The sequence below is a fragment of the Lutjanus erythropterus genome, chromosome 11, assembly GCF_056507025.1.
Source record: "Lutjanus erythropterus isolate fLutEry1 chromosome 11, fLutEry1.hap2, whole genome shotgun sequence".
Classification (NCBI taxonomy): domain Eukaryota; kingdom Metazoa; phylum Chordata; class Actinopteri; order Lutjaniformes; family Lutjanidae; genus Lutjanus; species Lutjanus erythropterus.
Window position 1 is genome coordinate 16,789,706 of NC_139327.1, and position 23,045 is coordinate 16,812,750.

The 23,045-nt window shown below is 37.6% G+C and overlaps 1 protein-coding gene across 1 annotated transcript; it reads left to right on the forward strand.

The window, feature by feature from the left end:
* The first annotated feature begins 4,821 nt into the window (after nt 1-4,821).
* Nucleotides 4,822-21,271, forward strand: chrne (cholinergic receptor, nicotinic, epsilon). Its single transcript, XM_084731024.1, has 12 exons — nt 4,822-4,976; nt 12,250-12,383; nt 13,625-13,669; nt 14,487-14,596; nt 14,703-14,858; nt 16,885-16,985; nt 17,068-17,268; nt 17,917-18,031; nt 18,138-18,252; nt 18,336-18,543; nt 19,881-20,014; nt 20,761-21,271. The coding sequence occupies exons 1-12, from the start codon at nt 4,907-4,909 to the stop codon at nt 20,929-20,931; spliced, it is 1,560 nt and encodes a 519-aa protein (XP_084587150.1). The 5' UTR covers nt 4,822-4,906; the 3' UTR covers nt 20,932-21,271.
* The last annotated feature ends 1,774 nt before the right edge of the window (nt 21,272-23,045 follow it).

Consider the following 23,045-nt stretch of genomic DNA (forward strand, 5'->3'; position numbering starts at 1 on the left):
GTTCTTGGCAGAACCCCCTGTTTGGGTTCTAGATAAACCTTTTGGAATACAAAATGATTAGAAATATGAGAATATGAATATGAATATGAAATGGTTCTCAGTAGAACCTCCTTGTCCGGTTTTAGATAAATCCTTAGAAGGTGGAAAGGTTCTGGATAGAATCTCCAGAGAGGGTTCTGTGGAACCATTCACAGATGTTTCTAAGTTTAACCCTTTATTTTGGGTTCTAGTTAGAAACTTTTATAAAGGGTTCTATCACGAGCCAAAAAAGAGGTTCTCCTGCGGGGACAAGTCAAAGAACCAATGGTTCTAGTTAGCAGTTTGTAAGAGTGTAGGAGCAAACAAAAAAATAATTTTTGGTTAAAGAATATAACATGACATCACCATATTTTATTTTTACAAATGTTGATTCATATGTCACATGGCAAAAGTACAGATTTATTTTTTTTAATATCTATTGTGTTCATTGTGCATGATTTTACATTGTTTTTGATTATCTATTTACACACTTTCATTGTGTTTTGTAGTTTTTGTGCTTTGTTTTTTTTACTGTGATGGTTTTATTGAATGCTTTTAGACTGAAATGGTTCATGTAACATGCTATCATTTTCACTTTCTAAATGCTAATTATTTCATGGTTTCATTCGATTATTGCCATCTAAAGTCTGAGGCGTATCAATAAAACATGCAGGGAGACTGATGCAGTGCAGACAGTGTGTTCCTGTGATTGTCACTATCAGGGAGAAACCCACTGATTGGTCCTTATTATTGCTGCTGCTGCTTCTACTGTGGGGGGAGGTGAACAGACATTGAACTCCACACTCGAGCTGAACCACATGTGTGCTTGTGAAGGGGGACTTAACAATGGTATTTTGCAGTGCAGGAGCGGGAAAATGGTGAAAGCAGGGGCATTAATGACTTGGCTGGGAGGGGCCGGTCATGGGGTTTTTTACTTTGTACAACCAATGGATGATCCCATCTGAAACAGGCAGCAACTGACAAGGGGAGACTGAATCCCTCTGAAAACATGTGACCCTTTGAGAAGACTTGAACAGATTGACTCCACGTGGTTTAATGTTCTTGTGAAATAACATGATATATTTCTCATAAATGTTTGTCTGATGTTGAAAAAATAGCACTTGACTTGTTTCATGATGCACATGTGCACAGTACTTGCAGACTAGAAAACACATGGTATCAATTCACACCGAGTATGTTTATGTTTGGAAGTTCAGTAGAGCAGGAAGAGGTATTTTGTCACTGTCAGATACCAGCACACTGGATTTTTTTCCATCTGGAGAGTCAAAACATTTTACGACAGTACAAGGATTACCCTTCTGTAATCCAGTTTGTTTGGTTGTTAAATTATCTCAGGCTTAAGCATGAATTTACAGTAAGTAGAACAGACTCTCCTGAGCCAGAAACAGTTGAGGACAAAAATTATTAAATAATAAAAATAAGTCTCATTGTTAAGGCCTCCATAAGAAAATAACTGTACTTCTCCTTTGATTTATTACCTCAGCAAAACATTTCTTCTGAGTTACATAATATGCTGTTACTTTTCTGTGTATTTACTGTGCAACAGTTTGTAATGTTTTAAAACGTGCTGTACAAATAACTTTTACTTACTTTTCAGTTACAAGTTTCAATAATACAACATGATCTTCATATTCAAGGATTTCCTTTGGGCATGGCTTTCTGGTGATTTACAATGAATCCTCTGCAAAAAAAAAAGAGTCTTCCACTGTGTCGAACTTCTTTGTCACTTACAAAGTCTGTTCAACATTTTTTTTGCAGTACATTTTGTTTTAAGCCAAAATTAGCGCCCTAGTTATTATCATATAGTAGTTGCCCTAGTTATGTTGAATGTAGTTAAAACAAATGTGCTTTAATGAGGGTATCTATTTTTCTTGCCACTTCTCGTGCCGTACACTTTGAGAAAGTCAACATAACTAAACAAGATGTTAATACATATTACAGTACATAAACTAACAGGCTAGATTCACAGTCATAACCAGGTTAGCCAATGCTCATAACTCCACATTGAACTGTTTTCTGGTAAACAACAGACTCAAAGTATATCCCTCATCTTCACTTACAGAATGATGATTTCCTTGAACAATGTGTGACTCTATAGAACTAATCTCATCTTGAATGTGAGATCATTAAATGTGTTTTAATGAGGGTGCCTGTTCTGCTTTACACACTTATCTTGCTGTTCTCCCTCTGACAAAGTCAACAAGGAAGTACAAATACATGGAGACACCTACTGTCCTACTGACCTACCATTAATTCATTAAATGTATAAAGTTAGTTACCCATGAAAAATAAGGAAAACAAAAAAATACAATTGTGTTCAGCCTAAATTCTGATGAATTTCTTAAATTAATCATACACTGTTACCATAAAAACAGATAAACAGGTATTATGACCTCAAATTAAACATACATCTCACAAATGCGCCTTGCTAATCAAGCTAACCTGCTAGCAAGCGTTAGCTGATGAAGTAGCCAAAAGCCAGATCATGGAGTTATAATAGAACTATACTGGGTAATGCAGGTCAACCTGGCCAACAATTTTTCCCAGTGGCCACTACTAGTATTTCAATTTTAAAAAAGCAATTTAAAAATCTGTGATATCATCGCAATACAAAGTCTGGAGCAGGCTGAGTTGGAAGTTGCGAGCAGGGGCAAGTGGGTAAACACTACTGCACATATTCAGTGAGCCATATAATCAGAAAGTAAACCCAGAAGCGATCAATCTTTTTTAGCTTATGTGCCAGGCAAGCAACTCCCACTGGACTGAATGGGCACCATCTTTGCATTCACTATCTAGTTCCAGACTCAGGAAATCAAAAAGGCAGTCGACAAACCAGCGGGTGACGTCACCGTAGCTCTGTCCACTTCTTTACAGTCTGCTTCAGAAGCGAAAAAAAAAATGCTGCATCATTGTTGCTGACTCTTGTAGGAGTGACCCCTCGTGGCTCATGGGCTGAATTATAACCTTGGTCTAAAGTTTCAAACTTCTATTTGCAACAAGCATTCGACATTTCATAATAATCCTTAAGTATACATTTAGATTGTGAGAGTGAATGAGTGTTTATATTTACATACACTGTCTGATATTAATTTAACTGTTATTGTAACTCTATCCATGGATGCAAGACAGGCACGGCCAATTTAAAAAATGCTGTCATTGCATTCTCAAATACAGTTCTTCGTCCAACTGCATTAACTCTACAATGGTTTGAAGCCCCTGCTTCACTGGATGCAGCTATATTTATAGCACTTGTTATAAAAACAGTTACACGTGCCTGTCTGACATTTTTCACTGACAGGCCTTCATGTCAGTTATTTTAAATGATTGCTGAATATAATCAGATGGAGTTGAAAGAAGAATTATTGGCTTTGGTTGTATGGTCAAAGGTAAGAAAACAAACACTGGACTTTACCCAGATTGGTTGGTGTTAGAAAACACCAACATAAAGTGAACATATTGTTTGGTCAGTCCTTTACTCTTAACATGAACCAAAAAAACACTTAAATCTAAAATGTGTCACTGCAGCAGTGTACTGCAGCTCTGCTCTGTGGACTATCTTTGAGGCCGGACCAGTCCAGCCCCTCTTCTGTCTCTGTGCTTTAAGCAAGTGTGAGACACACAATCTGCCTTCTGGAGGCTCCAGTTACCTTAAAGAAGCTCATCTCTGTTTCCCTAAATGTATATTTAGAAGCACATCACATACTGAGCAACTCACATGGCACATTCCAAAAATCAGTCTGTTGCCCTTGTCACTGCACAGTGACACTACTTATATTACCCACAGCACTAATTATAATAGCAAATTTAGTCTCTGGATTTGAGATGGCAGTGTGATTTATATGTTTTATAGTTGCATTTATAATGTTATGATCCACTTTTATTGGAGGAGTTATGTGACTCACCTCGATGCAGATACAAAGCTGTGTCTCCATGTGTTTTATGAGTTTTATGAGCATTGTCAGCCTCCAGCCCTCTAAACCCAACAGACTGTGGCCTGCAGACACTCTCATGGAGGGGTAGTGAGGCTCTGCTGTATGTATTAATACACTGGACACTTAGCAGAGGGGTGGCATTAGTAATGTTGTCATCAGAAGTACAATCATAGCAATCATATTCCAAATTTCAGCCATTATTATTTATGACACACTGTAAAAACATACAGGGATCTAGTGGAATCAACTAATCTTTTCTCATGAACCTAACATAAATATACAAGTTGGTCGAGTTTATTAAACTTATTATTTCTAGTATTTTTTCCAGACCTCTTCAGAACTTACAAACATGAGTTCTCCTAACTTAGTGTTTTGACCAGAAATAATGAGTTGAATGAATGAATGTACCGTACAGAGTTCAGTCATCTCATTATGTTTCTGAAGAAACATGATCAGCATATTAGTAGACGTCCTGAGACCTCCATCCTAATCATTACAAAGACCTACCAGACACTAACCTTTTTGAGTTAAAACAAATACATTTACTATTTTTTTTATAGTGAATTTTCAGGACTGTTAAAGGGGTATTGGAGATGTACCATATGGGAGATAAACAGCATAAGGTCTCACTGCTGCCTACCTTTAATCCAAGAAATACCGTCATGTATATGCCTGGCAGCAGCACAGATATTTGTTGTCTAATGATCATGATGATGGTTATTGTGGGTGACCGGAGTGTGACTTGATGTCCTGGTTTAGTGCTTCCCAGCAGCTGTGTAATCTGAGCCATGGATAGCGACAGCCGGGGTGGGCAACAGTCGGAGAGTTTGGTGGGGGGATTTAGGGCTCTTCCTCTCTGTCTTTACTCTCTCAAACTTAATATTTAAATATAGTGCAGCGCAGCGCAGTGCAGTGCAGTGGAGAGGTCTTGGAACATGATGGCAGTGCGCAGTTTGGGAATATTTTTTGGAGTAGTAACTTTTCTCGGGACATCATTGGTAGAGGGTAAGTGGCACAGTGGCAATCTTTTGGCACATCCTCATAGACTGGCTGGCTGCCCTCTTCTGCCTATCATGTACAGGCATAAAATCAGTGACAACCACTTCTAAAACTCTTACTACATGGATTGCATGCCAGATAAAACTTTTCCTACTTTGGACATCCTGAAGACTTAAAGTATGTACATACACACTGCTGTAAATTCATAAATTTGTGCAGATGATGTGAATTTTAACCAAAAATAATTTTATTATGTTGACAGCATAAGTCTATAATATTGGCCAGCTTTTTGTATGCACTAGACTATGCACTCAATTTATAGACTTGCATGGCTTTTTAAAATTTGGCATACCGACAAACCATAAAGCATAATGTGGTGCTGTCTCTGGTCATGCACGGTAAGTGCACTTTTATTCATACTGATGTTGACAAGGATCATCTGTTCTGTAACCTGTCACATGATTTAGTATCACTTTAAGTGTGCAATTAATCAGAAGGCACTAAAAAAGTAAGTCAGCATAAAATAAGGCAGAATGCCATCTGTGCTTTGTCAAGAGAACAGCAGTACTGGAGAGTGAACACACTGTAAAAACAAATTATTTGTTTTAACGTTGCCTTTTCTGCCTTGAAGTTGACTGAGATTGAAAAGACAAGTTGAAGTAATTTAGTAATAATTCAAAACAAATAAACTGTTCTAGTCAAATAAACTTGATATTAATTCATTTGAGAAAACATGTTTAACAAGCATTAGATATTGAGTTGAACCCACAACTCTTTTCTTTAAGATTCAATGTATCATTTCAAAACATTTAAAGTTAGAATAACTCATTTCTATGAGTTCTGAATTTCTCTGAAAATAAATACTAGAAATTTTAAGTTTAGTTACCTTGTATAATTAAAATATTTCCAACTTAGTAAAAGATTAGTTGATTCTGCAGAATTCCTGTATGATATTTTACAGTGTAAAGTTGTTCTGGTTGGCTCAGATGGGGTCCTATAACAGGAGGGTAAAAGCAGGCCAGAAAGGTTACAGCTGCAATAAAAACCTATGATATGATGGACTTTTAAAAAACAACAAAAAAAAGATTTGTTGGTGCTTAAATGATTCTGTAAATCCATTTCACCACGCAGAAAGCAGGGGTATGATGAGTCACTCTGAACAAATGTTTCTTGAATCATTCTCCTTGGCAGTGGTCACTGTGGAGTTCAATGACAGGGTGCCTGCATGGACAAACTTTCCTGAAATGTATACTCTTGATATTGTTGGTCTGGCATGGTCACAGTGATGCTTAAATATCACATGGAGTTTAGGAACAGAGCTGCTGGTTTGGTGTCCACTTTCAAGCAGGGCGTCCCAACACTGCTCACCCTCCCTACACACATTAAGATGCTGAAAATAAAACTCCAGATTGTCCAACCATACATCCCGTAACTGTCTTACTCTGTCCTTAATAAGTGTTTTATGCTCATATATGCTCTGCTTCTTACAAAAAACAAAATATAAAACTATATGCAGTAGATTTGCTGAAGAGATAAAAAAAAAATAAGTGTGATGAATTAGAAGTCTCACACCTAGAGAGAAGGAGCTTCTCTTCAGTCTGTGGCTACAGGGGGTCTTGCCTTTTAGTATTCTTTGGCTCTGCACAGGTACCTCACTTCACCAATACATCACTGATGCTCAGTAGATGGGTACCAGTGATGAACGTGGATCTACAAAAAAGCAAAAACATTCTTCAGCACATGCAATCAAATATTTAATAGCAATGATGTATTAAATCTTTTACTGCAAACATAGCAGACAGTGTGTGAGAGTCTTTATGCTTTTTAAGAATCTAAAATATGAAACATATTTTGCCTTGTTTTCACATTTTTGCTTGCTACAGAAATCCTTATAATTCCATATTTCATAGTTTGGTTGTCTTCAGTATTAATCTACAATGCAGAAAAATAGTAAATATAAAGACAAACTCTGAATGAGAAGATGTGTCCAAACTTTTGACTGGTACTGAGACGCAGGGCTGAAAGAAAGAAAGGATGCCCTCTAGAAGACAGGTTGGACACTTTCTTCCTGTTGTTAGATCAAATTAAAATCCCTCTATATCTCATGCTCAAAATGGTGACATGAATGCACGTGCATTGGATAAAGGCACACGGTCACCTAAGGTAAGCTTGGCTTGCTTTTACCCCAGTCAAACAGCAATGTTGTAATGTTTACCTGTGGCCATGTTGTTCTGACCCACTGTGCTGCCTGCCCTCTGGTCACATTAACCTTAATCTGACTGACTGGTGGACCAGCAAGCCAGTGCTTTTTCTCACGGATGAATTTTTTGACTTTGCCAATCAATTTGCTCTTAATGACTTCATATCATCTTCATATCATCATCTTTATTTACTGGTTTTAAAAAAAATATCAGCGTGCTTGGTTCCTGGGCATCCCCAGTTAAAAGCACCCAGTTCAATGTATGCAGTTTTAATAGATGGAACTATTTATTGGTTGATTTATGTTTGGCATGGGCCCTAATTTAAAGTATCACATTCTATTAAAAGGTTTCTGCAGAACAAACTTGTCATCTTTTATTAATAACATAAATAAAAATGTTTTGAGAAGAAATAAGTTACCATTTTGCTATGACAGTTGTTTTTTACAATAGTTTATTCTATGGTAGTCTGTAGTTCTTCTATATCAAAAAGTTGGCAAAAGCATCAGCTAAGTCAATGTTTCCCACTTTTTTTTTTAATGGGAATCCATCGTCTTTTTTAAAAATGGCAAACTAAAATGACCCAGTTCACACTGGGCCTAGCAAATAAATTTTGGGGAAGATTAATTTGTACATAAATTAACAGTCCTCAACATTTTTACTGCCATTTCTGCATCATCTTATGTTATCCTTATGCTTGCTATAAAAAAAACATACATGTTAAATAGTTATAAATGAGAGATAATGCAGGCTGAGTTGCTCTCATCGGTTAAACAACATAGGACCTTTTAGCCTGCTTCATAAATGAGACAAAATAAGTGTATTTAAGTGGAACTGAAAGTCTCTCTTTTTTCCTCCCATCAGTGAAACAATATACAGATTTAAAATTATTTATAAAGGTGTACTTCAGATTCAAATCTTAAATGTGCAGAATTTCTTCCATAGTCTTATTTCTTTGACAGCCCAAAGGAAATATCCTGTGGCCCACCTGTGGCTCACAATCCAGCCTCTGTGAATGACTGAGCTAAATCACTTACAGCTGGTGCTATCTAACAATTTAAAGTTTTTAGCTATCTGACCCCCTTGACAATTTTGATCAGAGCCTGTATCCTCCTTGTGGTCACTGCAGGCTCTTTCTCTGGTTTCCCATCATCACTCTCCTGACTCTCTCTCTGTAAGTCTGAGCAGACTTATGTGTGAGCTGCAGCAACTGACCGGGTCAAAGCACAGACACCAAACATTAACTGTACTTTGTATCCACATGATAATATGTCTGAACCACGTGAGCTGGCTGACTGAACTGCATTTAGAATTACAAATGTGTAACATTTACAGGAATCTATTGATAGAATACGGCAGAAAAGGAACATAATATTCTTAAGTATGTTTTCATTCATGTATAATCACCTGAAAATAAGAATGACTGTGTTTTTATTAGCCTTAGAACGAGCCTTTTCCCAGCAAACACAGGACGTTGAGACATGCAGATCTTGTTTCGGTCGGTCCAGGATCATATCTGTATGTCTGTACAATGTGAAAATCAGGTTGGATATCTGGATGTCTAACTACGACCCCTCTTGGAAGTTGCAGCACAGTCTCACTCCCAACTTGTCACATGCAAACCATTTATCACCCATAACCCATTCACATCTGAAAGCGACACGACTGGCTTTTTCAAGTGACTTCAATGTACACCCATCTGTGGCTGAACAAGACTCCCCCGGCTGTTGACATAGTATGAAGAGGGAGAAAGGCAGCACAAGGAGGACGTCAGGTTGATGGATTGCTCTAACAAACACAGGACTTTCACCTGACAGACCAGGGTTCATGCCCCATGTGAAAACCAAAATGTCATTAAACGTTGTAAGGCACATACGGTTACATGCAACATTATTTAGCTTTTGTCACATGACTTTCATGTCATGAGTCACTTCAGTGATGTCACCTGACCTGACTACATAACATATTTACTGTAACCCCAAACATGATCTTATCCTTAACCCAACTGAGTACTTTTTTGCCTAACCCTAACCAAACTGCAACAGCATTAGTCACGTTAAAAAGTCTTCCTGGCCGTGTCTGAGACAGCTGCTAGGGGGTACCTTGTGCTTTAGTATGAGAAGCTGAGGGGCAGTGACGAACTGGTGGTATGTGATAAGGTGGGATGAGAATGTGTTGGACATTGACATGCAATTCAATATTTGAACAAATGGTGAGGAAATATTTCTTTGGTGTCCTTGTTCATGCAAGTTAGGTACAGGAAATTGACATGAGATTATTGAAATATCTTTTATTAGTGATTATACAAATAAATAATATGTGTAACTCACTAACAACATATTTATCATTGGCACTGGGGCTAACCCTCCTGTGGACACCAACTTTGGACGTTTAGAAGACATTGTAAAAAAAACAAACAAACTTAAATTCCAGCTTGTAAGGGAACGTCTTTTCAATGTACAGCAAGATGTTCAAAAGACATCGTTTGGGCGTATCGTTGCCCTATTGATCTACTGAGGGCATATGTCCTCTTCCGTGGAGGCTGTCATGTTGCCAAGCTATGTTTCTACAGTAGTCCAGAATGGACAAACCAAACATTGTCTCTAAAAAACAGCTTTCATGTGTTCCTTGAGTTTCACAGCCACAGTAGATTCTCCTACATGCTTGGAAGACATAAGATGCCACTAAATCCAACACACTGGTCCAAAACCAAACAACATACAGTAAGAACAATGCGATAAGATTAATATACTTATTACTACCTACCACAGACAAACAGGAATTTTATGGCTTTGCAGCGATTCTTCATAGTTTATTCGTCCATGTTGCCAACTTGCCTCAAAATTATATTCTCTAAGATCTGTTTGTACTTTCTAAACAATTCCTTTAACCTTCCTATTAGTCTTTGTTTTCCTCTGTGATGAAATTGGAGGAAGTGCAATGGATCTGTTTACAGACTGAAGGGGAACACAAGGAAATGGCACGTTACCTCTGCACTCTCACATTTCAAATTTCACTCATTGTTACATCATAAGTTTTCTCATCCATGTCTCCAGTGTAATAGTTAAGTTAAAATAGTTAACAATTGACATTGCTTTGGGAGGTGAGACATGTCACCACTGTCATTATACAGCCAAATACACAGATACTCCCGTGAGAGAATTACGATTACAGCTCAAAACTATGTGACATACTTGCACGTGATTGGACCAGGCAGACCCGGAACTGAATCGATCATAGGGGACGACATGTTTACAGCTCTGCAGTATGTGTTACTGTCACCATTTTTGTCTAATGATGATTTTGATGATTACTATAGATGACCTGAGTGTGACTTAAAGTCCTGGAGTTTCCCAGCTGCTGTGTAATCTGAGCCATGGATAGTGACAGCTGAGAGGGAAGAGGTAACAGTTGGAAATAACCTCTGCCTTTCTCTCTCTTTCTCTTCTCGCTTTAAGTGTAGTTTTGGGCATGGTTGATCATTTCTCTATAAAATCTACATTTGATCAAAAATGTATGTACATGTTGATGACATCAGTATGAAATTTATGTGAAGAGAGAAAACACAACACTGTCATAGAAAAGACTAACCAATTGTTAAAATTGAATGTCCCACCCATACATTTGAACCTTGATATGACATACTGACGTTCTGCCGTCCTGCCATCATCACCTACGTGCGTTGTGTCTCCCCATACTTGCATTTCCCCTCTCTCTTGTCGTCTTGGAAAACAACTGAAAAGTGTCAAGATTTTTGTGATTTCTTTCAAACTGACTCTTTATAAAGGTACTTTCTGAAGGACCAAAAGTGAATTAAACATTTGGTCTCTTCTCCCCATGTGCTACTGTGGCTCATTTTATTTTGTTGCATTGTTGTCCTATTTCTGATGATAGCCTGCCAGAACTTCCTGTAATGAATCGGCATATGAAAATGTTCCCCAACAGGGAACCATATGGGAACGTCCCCTTAAAGGTCCAGTGTGTAAGATGTTCATATCTACAGAGGGTGTGGATCCTCTTCTTTGGAGGTAGCCATGTTGCCCCATTGTATGTCTACAGTAGCCCAGAACAGACAAACCAAACAGTTGTACGTTGTAGCTATGGCGACATTCTGATTAAGTCTTCAACAGAATATTCTCAAATGACCAACAGGAAACCATATGGAAATGTTTTCTTTATGTACCAAATGTCCTCTTTGTAATGTTGCAACATGTCTGTAAAACAACCAAATGAAGTCATACAGGGAATTTTGGTAAATTCTATATATAATTTACATTGATATGCAAATATTTGATTGAGTTTTCAATGAAACATTCTCAAATTACCAATATGATATCATGTGGAAATGTTTTCATAATGTCACAAATGTATACTTTGTAACGTTGGAATATGACCGTAAAATAAGTCATACATGGAACATTATTATATGACCAGCTTAGACCCGTATGCTATCATTCTGAAATCCTCAACATAAATGTTCTTCTATGACCTGTTTACATCCTAAATGTCTCTTTGTAATATTGCAATGGGACCATAAAATAACCAAAATGGACCATCCTCCTTTGAACTGCAGCAATTTCAAAAAAACAAATAAAAAAAAAGTTTTAGGAATGTCATATGTAGAAGACTGCTGTGGAACATTACGCAAGGTTCCCAAAATGCCCCGTCCTACATGGGTTCATGGAGTCACTGTAAGAAAATGCAAACCAGCTTTTCTAAAAGTGCAGTGGATGTTTGATCACTTTGTTCTTTATTTGCCATATGCATGGGTGTAGTTTAAACTATTTCAGATGTTTCTCCCCCAGCTTTAATGAAATATTCATCAGACATAATTCCAACACAAGTATCTGACTACATTTGAACATTGTCTTTTGGGATAAATCTGGTTAGCCTCTTGTGGCATTTGTTGAGCCCAAAAATAGATGTTGAAAATTGGGCTGTGTTTCCGTCTGATTCAGTCCAAATTTAGCCCAGTTTTGGATGTCTGTTTCAGACCACATTTATCCCTAATACATCCATGAAAATAAGATACCACATATGGATATTAACTCACTCCATTTCTCATCTATTTTTTCATGCAGTGCAGTGTAATGAGGAGACACTTCTGATCAGTGACCTGTTCAAAAACTACAACAAGAATATTCGCCCTGTGGTCCATCCTGAAGACAAGGTGGAGGTTCAGATCAAGCTGACCCTCACTAATCTTATCTCTCTGGTGAGACCTCACATTTCTTACTTGTTGCAACAAAGCCTGAATGCTCCAAATAACAAAGACACATGATTAGAAGACAGAAGCACAACCACATGTTCACCATCATTTACAAGACAATAGCATTGACCATCATTCTGGCTTTAAGACATGAATACAATAAAAATTGTTAGGTCACTGGCAGTGGTGGACAGTACTGAAGTACATTTACTTGAGTACTGTACTTAAGTACATTTTTTGAGTATCTGTACTTTACTTGAGTATTTGTTTTTATGGAAACTTATGACTTTAACTCCAACAAATATACAAATATTGTACTTTTGACAAATATTGTACTTTTGACTCCACTACATTTCTAGGAAGGTTGTTGTTACTTTTCGACTAATCTTTGAAGTCAGCTGTTGGTGTTTTTTTCTTTTCTAAAATGCAGTTGGTCACATGCTGTGTTCCTCACAAAAGAAAACCAATCACAGTAGCTCCTCTCAAATGGGACTGATGTAAAAGTGGAAATGCGTCATTCAGGCACTCTCTGTAACAAGAACAAGCAAACTCTCCCTCTTTCATTCAAACAAAAAGCCGTAATGGTGACGGCAGGAGAAAGACAAAATTAAATCTCAATATGTTATTATAATTATTCATTATTCCAGGTAGCTTTTAAAGTTGGATTGTTTTTATCGGGGTGAAAAATACCACATAATTCATGTATATATACTGCCTCTGAGGACGGAAAGAAATCTCAGTTATTTAACAGACTTGGAGAACTTCTTACAGTTAACTTCAATCTAATTTTATGATGTGATTTTAATACAGTTACATCAGAAAATGACAATAGTTGTCCTTTTTGTTTTTGAATGTATTTCTATGCTGAAGTTTTTGTAGGTGTTTCTATAGACTTTGTGTAGCAGAGAGGTTCTACAAGCAGGTCAGTGCATCATTAGGTGGTTTCAGAGAGTTACAAGGTTCTGTAAATGCATCGTGGAAACAGTACAGCCATGTACTGATATTAGAAAATACACTTTGTAATTTGTACTTTTGAATACTTAAGTATTTTTAAAAGCAAGAACTCTAGTACTTTAACTCAAGTAAAATTTTGACTGAGCAACTTTCACTTGTAGTTGAGTAATATTTGACCAGGAGTATCTATACTTTGACTCAAGCACTGGGGTTGAGTACTTTGTCCACCACTGGTCACTGGGGTAATTTAGCAGTGCATAAATATTCATACTACTTTTTCACTTCTATCATAGAATGAAAAGGAGGAGACTCTTACGACTAATGTGTGGATTGAGATTGTAAGTTTTCATTCTCTTCATACTTATGTTTTTGTGTTGTTTGTACAAATCTTGGCTATACTTTTTAGTATAGAGAGGCAAAGTCACACCCTTTCCAGTGTGCCCAATGGGACCTATCTTAAGAAAAAATGATTAACAGTAGTCTATGGTGAGAGACAAATTATCATTTGATTCCGTTTGAGCTATGCCATGAATTACACATATGTTGTTTGTCAATGTAAAACATAATTTTATAAGTCAAGAATGTTGCAGTTCATCATAGTTCAGTTTACTTTTCTGTGAAACTGCTCAGTGAATTACAGCTCTGGTCTCACACAATAAACATCATCAACACCAATCTCACTGCCCCTTGTAATATTATCTTGCCTTTATTTGGCTGCATGTCCTTTTATCAGCCTTGAAGAGAAAGAATGAGTAAGCACCACTGTTGTGTGACTACATCCTGGTATGAAGACACACACAGGTATCATAGCTTCTGCAGCTGGCATTAGCTTTTGGAGGAAAAAATTAATGAAGTCGCTCATGTGACTTCTGGGTGTGTAGTCTTCCTAATTACATATCTTCACAGTTTTATATCACAACAGCTTTTTTAAAATTGACAAACCTTGTGTATAATTCATGGTACAATTCAAACAGAATCAGAAAATAATCTGTCACTTGCTGTAAATTCATATTTTCCCCAATGTTAGGTCCCATGGTGGTCTACCAGAAGGGACATAACTTTGGCTCTCTATTTTGACTTCAGGACTCAGTCCTTCTCATTATTCCAACCCACAGTTGTGTCACTGGTGATTTTTCTCTCCAATGTCTTCTACAGCAATGGGCGGATTATCGTCTTGCTTGGAATGAATCTGATTATTATGGCATTAGTGTTATTCGTGTCCCATGCAACACTGTTTGGCTTCCTGACATTGTCCTTGAGAACAAGTAAGGCAGCATATTTTCCTTGCCTGTAGTGTCATCATATTGTTTTTGTTGTTTTTTATTAAGTATGGCATCACCTGTTTCTGTTCTTCATCCTTGATCTCTGTAGTATTGATGGCAAGTTTGATGTGGCCTACTATGCCAATGTGTTGATCAGCAGCTCTGGCTGGATGTATTGGCTGCCTCCTGCTATCTATCGCAGCACTTGTGCCATTGAGATCACCTACTTCCCATTCGACTATCAAAACTGCACGCTAGCTTTCAGGTGTGGTACAATTATATCCTTTCAAAATATACATGTACTATATAGAAAGGCAAAGTCCTTCCCCTTTCAGTGTGCCTCGTGGGATCTTACTCCAGAGAAAATATCAACAGTAGTCAATGGCAAGAGACAATGTCTTGAACTGTTTGAACTACGCCGTGAATTACACGGATGATATTTGTCAGTTTAAAAGACAATTTTACGAAACAAGAAACTCCACTCACTGAACTACATCTCTCATCTCACACAATATTCATCACCAACACCAACATGTCCCCTGAAACGGGGTCTATTTGCAGCCTGAGAGACTACAAGACACAGCCACTTCATCACACAACACCCCCACTTTGATAACTTCCTGGATTAACATACATATTTGGACGCAGATTACGATCATTTCCTGAACCTACTGAAGTATTTTGTTCCTAAACCTATCCAAGTAGCTTTTATGTCTAAACCATGTAGTTATGCTATTTAAATGTAACGAAACTGCAACTGTTTTGGGGATGTGTTTTGTAGTAGGCTTGTCCTGTCATATTGTGTACCTGCAGATAGACCTGTCCGGTTCCTTGTTATGTCATCTTACCTGTTGTGTTTTATTCAACAACTCTGGTCTTTTTATGAGTCTGGAAGTGAACAAACAAGCAAGACCTGTTGCTTTTGTGTCTACATCCCAGTATAAAACACATAGGCATCATAGCTTCAGTGGCTATCATTAGCTTATGATGAGAGAAAGTCATGACATCACTTGCGCCATCTTTGAGTGTATAGTCTTTCTCGTTATGGAACAGTTTTTGCAAAAACGGTGACTTTCGTGACTTGTACAATTGACTACTGTGTTTTTTTTCCAAAGTGAGGTCCCATGGTGGTCCAATGGAAGGGAAGGGACTTCATCTCTCTATTGTCTCTTCCTAAGTCCAGCCCCTTTTCAGAACCTCCATCAACTTTCTCCTTTCCTTCTTCCTGTACTTACATGCTCTGTTCTTGTTTTTTATTGAAAAGGAAAACCAAATTTTGAAAATGGTTAAAAGGTGTTGCCGGGGACCTGTTAAAGTGACACATAGTCACATGTTAAAGTCTGTGAAAAGGAAAAAGGAAACTTCTTCTAAACACATTATACATGTCAGAACATTGTTGCTGAAATAGCATGTGAAAACACTGAGAACTATAAACCGGTTTTCTTTGATCAAGATTTTTTAGGCAAATCTGAAATATGGCTTGGTGATGTGCTGGAGCCATGGTTCCCCACCACTAGAAAAGTCCCATGAACTGACACACAAACAACACCACCTCGAAGAGAGGCTAACTTATCTTAAGTCACAGTCCGCTGGCTCTGGTGGCTCAAACATGTCTGCACAAGTCTAAGAAAGCTACTAGATGGAGCATCCATGTTTCAGGTTATTTTCAGGTCATAGTGGTGATTGACACTGAGACAGCAACGCAGACTCACTACTACTGTTTCAGAGCAGAGAAAACAGCACATTTTTCATTATTTTGACCATTACATTAATTTTACATAGCAATTTTTTAATCATTCAAATTTGGCTGGGTTGTTAATAACACTTGTTTCTGTGGTGTAACAAACTCAGAAACCACATTGCTTTACATGGTCTTTAAGTAAGCAAAATGCTAGCTAAGTAGCCAGTTAATCTACATCAATCTTTAGTTAGCTAGTTAGCCAGTGTTCACTCTGTAGAAAAGCACGGGCTAACTAAACTTGGTTTTCTTTTCAAGAAGAAACATGACGGTAGAAAGTTGACCATGGTTCTGCAGATTTACCCCATCCAGGCTCCATCTTGGTACCCTGAAACAGATCCCCGCTCTCACCGCCCATTGCAAGGATCTGTCTCAGGGTGCTGAGGCGGAGCCTGTGTGTGGTGACCAATTGTTACCTCACACAGGTGAATTGTGTGTAGTGAACCAATTGTGAAACCCATCAGAGAGCTAAGCACATACTCATAGAACTGGAGTTACATCCAAGTAACTACTATTTTCTGTTTTATTCTATCCTCACTGCCACAACCCCTAGATCTCAAACGTACAGTGCCAATGAAGTTGAGCTCATCTTGGCTGTTGAAGACACAGGCAATACTATTGAATGGGTCGACATTGACCCTGAGGCTTTCACAGGTACATTACATCCATGTTCAATACTCCCATATTCAAAACACACACGTCCTCTGCAGCTTGTTGTGTTTTTTTCACCTCATAGAGAATGGCGAGTGGGCCATCGTCCATCGTCCAGCCAGGAAGGAGATCAACAAACAATATTCCCCAGATGACCTCGAGTATCAGGAGATCATGTTCAATCTGATCATCCAGAGGAAGCCCCTCTTCTACATCATCAACATCATCCTGCCCTGCTCCCTCATCTCCTCGCTTGTAGTACTGGCCTACTTCCTACCAGCACAAGGTCTGTAAAACCATTGTCCAGTTCCCTACAGTTATTAATGCATAGATTGTTATTGTTTCAAATGAGTCATTATCAAATACCATGTCTCTTAATAAAACAAAACAATATAACAATTAATTTTATACTGGCCATAATAAAAAGGACCAGAATTCAGAAATGTTATATCCAATGGATTACATTACTAATTACAAAATTTATGTAATTTGTATTTAGTAAATGATTAAACTTCAAAGTAATTTGACCCCACCCCAACTATAATGGCTCCTCTTATTGTAACAACCCAATGGCAGATGCAGACATAAAATGCAGTCCTTTTGGAAATATACTTATTCACTTGGACAAAGAAAGAAAAACTACTGCTGACGTGCTCACATTGTGTGTGCATGATTGAAGTGTCATCTTATCGTCCTGTCATGGTCATTTTAAAATTTTTATTGTTGATATGATTGTTACTGCCAATACTATCATGCATCCCTTCACTGTATATAAAAAGCCTTTTTAAACATACTTCACAGTATTACTTGCTGTATACTGTATCTGAGCACAGAGACTGTACTGACAGTACTGAGTCCCAAAACTGGTTTGATTTTGTTTTTTTACATTTGGTGTGGTCCTCTGTCTCCTAAGTCTCTGTTGTCCCCTTCACAGCTGGGGGACAAAAGTTGACTGTGTCCATCTCTGTCTTGCTGGCTCAGACTGTCTTCCTCTTTCTTATTGCTCAGAAGGTCCCTGAGACATCTCTCTCTGTCCCTCTCATCGGCAAGTAAGTCTCTATGTGTTCTCTGCTGACCTCTGCTGGGGGGATTTTTGTCTTTAATCGGGAAAATTTGAGTGTCCTGTCCAACACAGATCTTCTCTGTCTTCCTCAGGTACCTGATCTTTGTGATGTGTGTCACTACACTCATTGCTACAAATCAGATTGTGGTTCTGAACTTCTCCCTGCGCAGCCCCAGCACTCACACCATGTCCCATACCATCAAACACGTAAGTACACACAGTGCAGTTGAGTCAAATGTGTCAATTCAAGAGTTATTTTATATGAACTGTTATCTTTTCTGCCCCTGCAGGTGTTTCTGGAAATGATACCACGCTTCCTTGGCATGTCCCCACTGGTGGATGAGGGGGAGATGACAACAGAGATAAATGGAGTGAAGGAGCGGCGGCGCAGCTCCTTCGGCCTCATGCAGAGAGCAGAGGAATATGTGCTGAAACAACCTCGCAGTGAAATGATGTTTGACAAACAGAGGGAGAGGCATGGTCTCACAAGATCAATTGGTAAGACATCTTTTTTTTTTTTTTTTTTTTTTTTTTTACAAACTATGATCCAGCTCTATAATCTGACCAGCCATTAAAAGCTATATATTTTCTGGGTGCCTCTATAGCTCAGTTGGTAGAGTGTATTGAGGCTGTCAGTCCTCTGCAGCAGCTGCCGGATGATTCCTGCCTGCAGCCCATTTGCTACATGTCATCCCCTCTTTCTCTGCCTCCCTCCCTGTCATATTTTCAGCTGTCCTATCTCAATAAAGGCAAAAGGCCCAAAAAATAATCTTAAAAAAAAGCTATATATTTTAGACCTGAAGTGCTATTTATCTAAATGTACTGTTTTGCATGAGTTGCAGAGTTGGCGAGTTCTGGAGATATCCGGCATAGAGACGTTGGCTTTCTCTCAAATATAATGGAGGAAATACAATTTTAAAAAACTAAACAGCAATGTCTCTTTCCAGAAATTATAACCTGGTTACTCATGATAATCCATAGAATTTTATCTACCTTTGCATTTCGAGCCTCCATCCAGCTCTAACTGGACCCTCTCAACAGACGACCATCTGCACGTTGTCCATTGACCACGGCGTGGATTTGCGCCAGTCATTTTCAAAAATGTGGGATGAGTGAATAAAAGAAACTACTGTCGTTGTTGGTGGAAAGCCTCACTTTGTAAAAATCCAAATGTTATCCTTGACCAATCAGTGGCCTGAAGTGTTTTCACATGTCAGTATCAGCTCAGCTCACTTGGAACCTCTCCACAGGTGATACCAAAAAAGTACCAGGTACCAGGTACTATCCCTAATGGAAATTAGGGCTGAGTGATAGGGCTTATTAATAATATCTTGATATTTTAGGGATATGCTGCAGTGTACAACAGATCTCTTGACCTACCCATCTTCTCTAAAATAACATATTGTAAAGTGGTTCAAATATATAATGATCTTATTGAATCTGATGCCTTGCTGTAGATTAAACTACCAAACAGAACGGCTTGACCAAATACCTCAACATTATGACAATATTGTAAGGATGACTAAAACATCTACCATAAATAGCACTACAGGTAAACATTTGTATTTTTGATTTTGGAGTGAACTATCCCTTTAAGCTCCAGTGTGATCTTTGAACACATCAACACACATAATTGACTTATTTATTCATTTTTTGTATAAACATCATGTTACAAATGCAGTTTTACAGTTTATATCATATATATTTACATCTCTTATTATTATTATGTATTATGTTTTATTCAACATCTTTTTTTTTTTACGCCTGCATCTGTCTCAGATAATGCAGTGGTCTACTGTAGAGTAGTCTAACTGTCAGTGTCTCCTTCCCCCTAGTGGACAATATAGACGTCAGCAGCACAGCCAACCTGTATAAGAGTTTGGCCCAAGCTGCACCTGAGATCAAGCAATGTGTGGATGCCTGCAACTTCATTGCAGAGAGTACAAGACAGCAAAATGACATTGGATCTGTGAGTGCTACTTTAAACTTTTGATGTTTTGATTTATATTAGATTCATATTTGTAATAATATTAGTAACAATGTGTATACACTTGACATTGTCATAACCATATCATGAGACATGTCATGAGCATGAAGGGGTTTTTTATGAACAATCATGTTTAAAGGATGATGTTTCTTGCTGGGTTTGACTCCTGGCACCTTGGGCTGAGTCAGCTAATTAGGTGGCTAGCTCCATGGCTAATCAAGCTAAGTAAAAGTAAAACAGCTAACTGCTGTATGTCCATCAGGCAACTTTGTCAGCTAAATCACCTTTGTACTGTACTCATTATCAAACTGGCCTTGTAACATTTAATGACATTTTTATGACAAGTCCAAACTGTACCACATTACTTGGGTCATGGAAATATTCATGATACATTTATAATGGTCTAATGACTGCGAATGTCAAATCTAACAACATATGACCTAATAATGTAATGATAAAACATAAAGCTAAACCATTTATTTAAGTTTGAGGTTACAATTACATTTCAAATAATGTCAACTCTTCATTAAAATGATAACGATAGTCATGATAATTGACCAAATGACACTCAATCATTCACATTCATACAGACTCTCTTATGCTCATGACAGTGTAATGACAGTCTTATCCACTTCAAATAAAGCGTTACCCATATTCCCTTGTCTATATTTTTAGCCAAACAGTTATCTTATTTCTTTTATCTAAACTCACTTTATTTCCACATAAAGGAAATTGAAAGCTGGGTTCTGATCGGGAAGATGATTGACAAGGTGTGCTTTTGGGCTGCCATTCTCCTCTTCATCTTCGGCACAGTGGGGATCTTCTTGACTGGACACTTCAACCAGGCACCTGAATTCCCATTCCCTGGGCAGAGCAAAAAATATGCTCCGAGTTTATAAAGTTACAAAAATCTTTTTTCTCTGATGTTACCTATCCAAGGGTCAGTGTGCCTCATGCTTTCTATATAACTGAGCGGTCTTGCTCATTGAGTCCGAGGCTCAGATGCGGGGTTGAGTTAGCAGGACTTTGATAACAGAAATTTAACAGCAAATCTGTCTGTGTTCATCCTCACAGCTCAGACTTCTCTTTGAACACAGCTGAAGGTTTTCAACTTAGTTCTAAGCTCTCCATCTTAGTGTAAGTTCTTTGGATATATACATTAAATGGGTGGATCAGATCTAATTAGGAAAGTGATGTTTTAAATCATTATCTTACCATCACAATCATCATCATCATCATCATCATCATCATCATAATCATATCAAGTATAATTATTATTTGTCTATTTTGTGGTAGTAAAGACAGTGTGAGTTCCAGTGCAGACTTCAGGTCAGGGCAATTCAGCACTGCTGTAGAGACCGTTTTTTCCTGCTGCAGCAAAGAACTTTTCAAATCAAAACTACCAAGGCGTCATTCTGTATTACATGGAGCACTGTGTAGACCTGTATTCATATCCTAGATAACGATAAAGCTTGCTAAAATTGCCCATCTTTCATTGGCTTATATGAATCATCTATGCATCACACTGTGAAACATATCTGCTAAAGTCTGGATACTTTTCCCTGCATGTTCTATGTCTTATGTGAAGAACCTGTGCATGTAATATGAGCCAGCTGACTTTGAATTAAAGCCTTATTCTTCTTACTATGACTTATTTATTAGAGAGTCTTGTTAAACGTAGATGCCCAGAGGGATACTGTCTTGATTCATTGTGCCATGTTTTTTTTTTAAATAAATATTTTATTTTGTGCATTGTGACTTGATTAATCAGATTATTTCAAAGTGTCAGTTGTGTGAAACCCCCCACATAAAATTAGAATAATGTATTTTGATCTTGAATTGAGTGTCAAAGTAGTTGTATATAGGCTTTGTGTAGTCTTTAATACATCTGAACGGACCATACGTATTGCAGAAAGGTTCCCAAAGCTCTTTGGAAACAGCTGTTCCTCAGGAGTGTCCCTCTTGTTCCTCTATTGAGAAACTTAAGTGCAAAAGTGCAAATCGTGAAAATGGTCAGCAGATTAACCAGTAATCAAAATAATTACTATTTGCAGCAAATACAAATCTCCTCAAGTCAAACATTATAACAAGAAGCTTACAGAAACAAGTGATGATGAAAACAAAACAAAACAAAACAAAAAAAAAAACTGATCATATATAAAATCACAATAGCATAAAATGTATGTCTTATCTAATGTGTTTAATTTGTTCTTTTTATGTCCAGTTGTGTTTCATCAGCAAGCATTCTGATGTGTACAGTGTGTTCATGTGAAAACAAAGGCCTTCATACACTGAATACGTTTGGATTTGCAATCAGGTTATACACTTTATTTTTATTATGAATCAAATAGATTTTTTTTTACAATTTATTCTCAGTGTAACAAAACTAAGGTTAATTATCCTAACTAATGTATAATCTCAATTTACACTTCAAATGATTATGTTCAGTCTCAGTGATGTAATGCTGATAATAATTTTTTAATTCCTAGTTAGATTTTGGTGTCAGTCTTGTGGTTGTGGAACACCTCCATGTGGTGTGAAAATGTACTACACCAAAGCAGACAGGGCTAATTTCCTAGTAACAACGTCCATAACTGGTCTAATTATAAAGTATCTCAAACTCTCACCACATTATTCCGACTGGCCGATTATTATTCAAATTATTCATTTTTATTCATGTGTTTCAAGTACTCACATATATCTGGTGATGGTTTATTTGTTCAATCCACTTCAATCAATCAATAATCTACCCAAAATATAAGTCAGTTTATTTGTGTATCCCAGCCTATTATGCAATATGTCTCATTGAACTGACAGGCCCACAAGCTAATTAAGAGGAATAAAGAGACATCCCCCATTTCTGGTCAAGGATCTACGTAATATGTAGGAAGGACATTGGCAAAAATAATAAACACCAAGTTGTTAATATTAACAAAAATATAGAGTCAGGAGGAAGGTTACATAACAAGTATAATGCCTTATAAAATAAGTAGACTTAAGTCTGGGAGTACTG